Genomic DNA, 7,500 nt, shown 5'->3' with positions numbered 1-7,500 from the left:
TCAGCTCTCCCAGGAAATAATCCCTTTTTACGAGTTTTGATGACTGAGGCCTTTTTCCCCACATTGTGACTGGATATTACGTAATGTAATAAATTGTAATTATTTTAATGCAACATAAATAAGGGCACTGTTAGCTGTGTGGTTAAACGACGGAGAAGGGGTATGGGTCTGTGTGAAGGTGTATGAGAAGGACTGTGTGCAAGAGGGACAGTGTATTTCTGTATGTACTATGTGTTTGTGAAAGATTATGTCTGTAAGACTGAAAAGTGTCTGTATATGCCTGAGTGTGTGTGTGTCAGAGGATGCATCTGTGAGTGAGTATATATGTGTGTGTGTGTGTGTGTGTGTGTGTGTGTGTGTGTGTGTGTGTGTGTGTGTGAGTGAGTGAGTGAGTGATCGAGTGAGTGAGAGACAGAGCTGAAGCGTGGTGGGGGGTTTTAAGGATTTCTGCACACTCCCTCTGGTTCATCGACCAAAATCTCTGGCTCTTTACCAGATCACTTAACCACAGAGCAGGCTGCCCTGCAGCATTAAATCTGTTTCCAGATGGGGCCAAGCGAGACCAAAGGACAGCAGGTTCTGGTCTGGATGTGGACTGATACTGGACCGGGTTCCCCCAGAACCAGAACAAACAGGAGGTCACCGAGTTCAGGGAGTGTGTGTGTGTGTGTGTGTGTGTGTGTGTGTGTGTGTGTGTGTGTGCATGTGCATGTGTCTGAACACAGTCAGCTCTGACTGACATTGATTGCGTATGAGGGTTGGTTCACTGTGCGGTTTAGGACTAAAATTATGGAGAACTGTGATAATCCTAAAGGACATGCACACACACACACACATGCACACGTTAGTAGTGATAGCCAAGTGGCTGTCTAGGTCATGGGGTAATGAAAGCTTGGCATCTTGGGATCGTAGCTAATACCCAAAGACAACACACACACACACACACACACACACACACACACACACACACACACACACACACACACACAGGCTTGCGTGGGAGCAGCAGGAATGGAGTGTGTTCTATAAAAGCCAGCTCTCTCTTTGCGGCTGGCCAGTCTGGCTGCCAGAGAGGCGGCACATAGCTCTGGCTAGGCGTAGTTACAAGGCACAGCAACCTACACAACTGCAGCTGTGTGTGTGTGTGTATGTGTGTGTGTGTGTGTGTGTGTGTGTGTGTACATCAGGATAAGAAAACCTACAGAGCAAAGGATCAGTTATGTGGTAAAGTCTGTGTATGTGTGTGTGTGTGTGTGTGTTGGCCAGCTGTGTCACGGGGGAGGTTAAAGAGACAGTAAATGAGAGCATGAAAAAAAAAAGAACTAGAACTAGAAGAAAAATGACAACAGTCTGAGCACAGAGTTAGGACAACCATGACCCTCACACAACAGTTCCACACTTGGTACGCCAACACTCCTTTCTCTGTGAGAATAGATTGTGACATGCCTCACCCTTCACACACACACACACACACACACACACACACACAGCAATGGTCATCTTCCAGAAAGATTTGCCTTCTAGTGTCACAGTCAGACCCATATGTGTGTGTGTGTGTGTGTGTGAAATGTATGTGTGTGTATGTGTGTGTGTGTGAAATGTATGTGTGTGCATGTGTGTGTGTGTGTGTGTGTGTGTGTGTGTGTGTGTGTGTGTGTTTTGTGTATGTGTGTCTGTATGTACCTGGCTGTCGTCTGGCTCCTCCATACTGTACTGTGGCCCTGGGGGCCCCTCGTTGACTTTGTCTCCCAGCAGGAAGCCGAGGCGTGTCATCAGGGTGTTAGCGGCCTCGTCCACCGAGGGAGGGGGGCCAAGCTCCGGATGTTGACCCTCACCTGGGAGAGTGAGAGAGAGAGAGAGATGGAAAGAGAGACAGTTACAGATAAGTGACTTTAAGGTACTTTTAGATGTTTGGTCGAAAATGAGTGAGCAATCTGTACAGTAGATACAAAAGCTTGCAAAAGTTAGCACACACCACCAACAGCCGGGCTGGCAAAGAAAAATGCTGGCTAACGTGCTACTGTAGCTGGAGTCTTCTGGCGATACAGTACACTGGCACCAGAGAACTACATGGCACATACTGTAGCCTGGACATCTAGTGGGAATGGCAGGTGTGTTTATTTGTCCTTCATACACACCATCAAAAGGAATCAGAAGGTGATATCCTCAATGTTTTGTCCAACTATTTTGATGAGTTGGTGAATTTATTTCACGCAGAAACAAGGTACAAAGCAACCACAGCCATGGCCACTCCCCTTCAGGGGCCAAAACCATAGTTGCTAACTAAGTTACAATTCCCATTGCCAACCAATTAAGTTGCTAACAGGTTAGCAACTATGGTTTTAGGAAATGCACCCCAGGACAAGGACTAAACTGCCATGAGCTCACATCAAAGGTGCAAACACTGCAGTGTGTATTGGATGGAAGCTCATTATGAAGGAAGGTAATATGCTGACTGCAAAAACAAAATGGACGTCATTTTGCTCCTAAACATTTGAGCTTGTTACCATCCATAAATAAACCAGGCTCTTACACCAAACCATACCTTTAGGGACATCATGACGATTTGAGCAAAAATCAGTGAAAAAAGCCACAATCCTAAATCCTGGTAGTGTTAAGGTAGCAGAAGCAACTTAGCACATTAAACTACACTCCACGCAAACACATCCACACACACCCACCCCAACACACACACACACATTCCTAATATCAAACCCACAAGATTCCCATGAGGCCCAATGCCCCACTGTAAACTGTAAAACCATTATCCCATGCAGTGAGATGCCAGATCACTCTTCAAAGGAAGGTGTGTGTGTGTGTGTGTGTGTGTGTGTGTGTACATACGGTCTCAAAACAGAAAAAAACCCTCACAGAGAGGTGAGTCTTCAAAAGAGAGCTTAGCTGGATAATCCAACTCTCTCCTCTCTCTTACACTCTCTCTCTTTCTCCCTCTCCCTTTCTTCCTTTCTCTCTCTCTCTCTCTCTCCATCTCTCTCTCTCTGCTCTCCCAGGTCTGGCTGTCACTCACTCTGTGTGCGCTGAAATGGATCAGGCTTCCACTGACAGGAATCCATCCTGAGAGACTTTTGAGGATCTCTTTCTCTCTCTGTCTGTCTCTCTCTCTCTCACACACACACACACACACACACACACACCCCCTCCTATCATCAGGCCTGTCTGTTTACCTTAACACACACACGCACACATCCACACAGCGGAATGTCTCGGCAGTGTCAAAACAAGAGCTCTGATGTTACTGGGTGGTTGATCTCCTGCCCCGTCTCCACTGTGATGGCTTTGCCTGTGAGAACAGAGCTGACGGTTTTGAATACATTACACAACATGTGTTCATTTGGGACAACAGCACACAACAACAGGAAGAAGAATGTGTGTGTGAGTGCATGTGTCAAGTGTCATGTGTTCTGACTGCTTGAGTTTGTATTTGTTTATGTGTGTGTGTGTGTGTGTGTGTGTGTGTGTGTGTGTGTGTGTGTGTGTGTGTGTGTGTGTGTGTGTGTGTGTGTGCGTGTGTCTGTGCATGTGTGTGTGTGTGAATGTGTGCATGAGTGTGTGTGAATGTGTGCATGTGTGTGTGTCTTCTTTCCCATGGCCACATGTGCTTAGCATCCTGATGACCCATTGCCACATTCCCAAGTGCACAGGAGAAAGGATGCAACATCAAACGTGTAAGCCAACCCCCCCCCCTCACCCCTCACAGACAGACAGGTGATTTGACCAATACAGGGAAGGTGGCTGTGAGGAGACAACCAATGAGAGTTTCGCATTTGCAGCCCCATCTGTGTAACCCATCAAAGCCATGCACAGACTGGAGAACTGGAGCCAAATCTCATACCAGAGTAAAAATAGACCAGTATCAGTCAAACCACAAAAGAGATTGCATTCACACACATATCTATATACATACATATACTGCAATTTTCCTTCTGGAACACAAGGTGGTTAGGCCCATGTGATGCATTAAAGCAGGAATGCCTAAAGTTACATGCAGACATTTTTTTTGAATGGATCAACTCAAAAATATGAAAAGATGACATTAAGAAAAACCCAGTGAAGAAAAACCTCCCTTGCTTAGAGTATGCAGGCATCCAAAAACATATGGCCAACCTACCGACAGAAAGACACACATGCAAGCAAGCGTACACACACACACAGAGTTTGAGATGGCTGATTAGTCACGTGGCCCTTGGTTGAAGAGAGAGCAACTGCATCAGAGAGGAGACCCGATGCTCATTATCTGACAACTGATTGTGCAGCGGCACAGCAGGGGTCCGTGTGTATGTGTGTGTGTTTGAGAGCTAGCTTAGTCTTGTGTGTGTATGTGGGTGCGTTTGTTTGATGTGCTGTGCGTGAATTTGATGAATGTTTGTCCTGCTTAGGTCACAGCTTATTAATACATGTGGATCAAGATTAAAGCATCTATCTATTTTTAATCCACATTAATGTCAATTTGCTAGCGCATATTGTGTGTGTGTGTGTGTGTGTGTGTGTGTGTGTGTGTGTGTGTGTGTGTGTGTGTGCGCACGTGTGTCTCTGTGCATTTTCATTAGTCTCCCTGCTGTTAAGTACGCATGGAGCTCCTTCTGTTTCTGTGTCCAATCACTGAAGCACAGAGAAGGAATCTGCAAAAGCACACACACAGACAGCTTTCAACACACACTCATCCCACTGACATTCACATTTTACACTACAATACACACTCAGCTCACACCCTATGCATACAAGGTAACAGGAAGCCTCAGTAAGCAAACTGCCAATTCTGCAGAATTAGAAGAGATCTCATTAACTAGTGCCAGGGTTTCAGAATGGAGTTAGTGTAAGCGCAAGAGATAACATGACCCATTTACACTTAGATTAGCCGTTTAGCAGACACTTTCATCCAAAAGGACAGGCTATTCATTTTCACTGGGACTTGTTTCGTATCAAACTTATCATCAGGGTGTCGTAGCGCTACACTCTAAGCAGGTGAGATACAGGAATACATGTTGTTAGCAAGTCCAAACTTATCATCATCATTATTATCACCAACACGCCCTGCTGAGAACAGCACAGTCGTACAGCTCAGAAGGACAAAGATCCAGACTCGTGTTTATGTTTGGGACCTGCTGTGGTGGCCGTACTAAACAAGAGCAGCGAGTGGACAGCCAGACGGCCTGAAGGTCGTGCCCGGGGTTTGGGCAGCGTGTGCGGACGGCATATGGATGGACGACTCCTGACTGCCTCCACTCCACTCTGGGGTTTGGGCCCAGTGTGTTGGGCTGCTATTTTTGGTGTCTGCGATTGTGGCTTCTCTCAGTCCCAAAATACAACAGCAGCTGCACAAAACACAAAGTCTGACAGACGGGCCGACTACAGAGCGGAGTTGGGTTGGGACTGTGTTAATTAGTGGCTCTGCTGACCGGCCTGCGCTACGCTGGGGAAAGATAAAGCCTGTTGTTTCTGGGCTAGGCTGGACTGGGCTGGGCTGGAGCGGAGGACGCATGAGTAAGCTGATCTCGCCTCAGGAGCCCCAACTTTCAGTCATCCGCCACAGAGGCAGCAGACAGAGACAGTCGACTGGGAAAACACGCGTCATGGGCTCTGACAGGAGGATATACACACAAACCACATACACACACACACACACACACACACACACACACACACACACACACACACACACACACACACACACACACACACACACACACACAGAGGAAAAGAAAGCAGGTAAAGCATACAAACACTCATGGTAAAACACACAGACACAAACCACACACACCTCTACTCAAACTGTGTGTGACAAACACACACACGCACATACACACACACACACGCACCCTTTATTCAGGAACACACATGCATATAAACACATTTGCACACTCCCCTCTCGCTGTGTTTCAGACAGTGGATAATGATGCAGATGGTTGTCATAGCAACTATCTGTGGGCTGAGGAATGTGCTGCCTGCGTGCAATCTTCTCTCTTATTTCTCTTCCTTATCCTTCCTTTCTTTCTTTCTCTCCTCCTTTCTCTCCTCCTTTCTCCCTCACGGTCTGTTCCTGTCATTCTCCCTGTGTTCTTTCCACCCGATACCACTAAATCACTTTTAAAAGCCTGTTTGAGCTCTTTTTCACGCTTTCCTCACTTTCCTTAACCCCCTTTTCTCTCCCTCTCCTTCTCTCTCTCACTCCCCCTTTATCCTTTCCCCTCTCTACCTCTCTTAATCACTTTCTGAGCCCTCTCTAAACCCCACTCTCTCTCCTTCTGTCTCTCACTTTCTCTCCCTCCTCTGTTTCTCTCTGGCGTGTGTGACAGTGTGTAATTACCCTCAGATCCCACTAATAGCAGCAGCAGCAGCCGCACCAGGATGGGGATCTGATGGTGGAAAAAGCCCTCAAACTGTCGACTTGGACTTTTCCAGCCCACAGTCGCACAGCACAGCAGAGCAGAGCAGAGCAGAGCAGAGCAGAGCATAGCCCCTGGGCTGGCCGTCACATCTCTGACCCCCCGGTCAACCATGGACCGGTTCCTGGACGGTCAAACTGTGCGTGTGTGTGTGTTTGTGTGTCTGTCTGTATGTGTGTGTGTGTGTGTGTGTGTGTGTGTGTGTGGATGATACAGTGAGAGCCAACACGCTGTGTGCAGAACAGCAAGCATGCCGAAGGGATGAGAGATGTTGGAATGAACATACACAAAAACACACACACACACACACACACACACACTATCCAAGCCACAATCACACTCACATATGCAGAAAATCTTGAGATTACATCAGCACATGCTGTAGACAGTGTCGCATAATACTTCTGACTGGCTTTAAATTGGGACTGAGGGACTACTCAATACACACACACACACACACACACACACACACACACACACACACACACACACACACCCTCTGGGACCGCAATTAAAGCACTGGCCAACAAACAGGTCAGACAGACCACAGGGGGCTGGAGACCAGTGTGTGTGTTTGTGTGGTTTTGGGGGGTGGGGGGCTAAAAGGGCAGTGTGTATGGCTAACAAAGACAGTGTGAAGGGGAGAGAGACAGAACAAAACTGACTGATTTATGACCCAACAGGTTATCCCTGTTTGAACAACCCTGCCTCCCTCTGATTCCAGCCAATCAAAACGTTCATAAAATACCACCACTAACCAACACACACACACACACACACACACTTATATGCAGAAACATAACTACTGGATAAGAGGTCATAAATCCAAAGCACAGAGAGTTGTATGAGTAGAACAGGCTAGCTAACACACAAACACAGACACACACAGAAACACACAGTTCTCAAGTGTCAGCCAATCAAAACATCCGAGACGATGTATGGTTGTCTCCAAGGCACAGATGTTAAAATCATGTACAGTAGTCTTCCATAAACTCCCACAGGGTGTGTGTGTGTGTGTGTGTGTGTGTGTGTGTGTGTGTGGGTATGTGTGTGTGAGTGTGCCCTGACTTCTCCATCCCTTTTAACCTTTTTACAC

At 47.0% G+C, this 7,500-nt stretch overlaps 1 protein-coding gene across 1 annotated transcript in view; it reads right to left on the bottom strand.

The window, feature by feature from the left end:
- The window catches only part of tanc2a (tetratricopeptide repeat, ankyrin repeat and coiled-coil containing 2a), a 153,810-nt gene that overhangs the window by 34,643 nt on the left and 111,667 nt on the right, over window positions 1-7,500 (bottom strand). The window contains 1 exon segment of the mRNA XM_048246409.1: window positions 1,684-1,835. Within this exon segment, the coding sequence (XP_048102366.1) occupies window positions 1,684-1,835 (152 nt within the window).

Source organism: Alosa alosa, chromosome 6 (assembly GCF_017589495.1).
Source record: "Alosa alosa isolate M-15738 ecotype Scorff River chromosome 6, AALO_Geno_1.1, whole genome shotgun sequence".
In the NCBI taxonomy this organism is placed as follows: Eukaryota; Metazoa; Chordata; class Actinopteri; order Clupeiformes; family Clupeidae; genus Alosa; species Alosa alosa.
The sequence above is the reverse complement of the archived record's forward strand: the minus strand, read 5'-3'. Positions and strand labels throughout refer to the sequence as shown.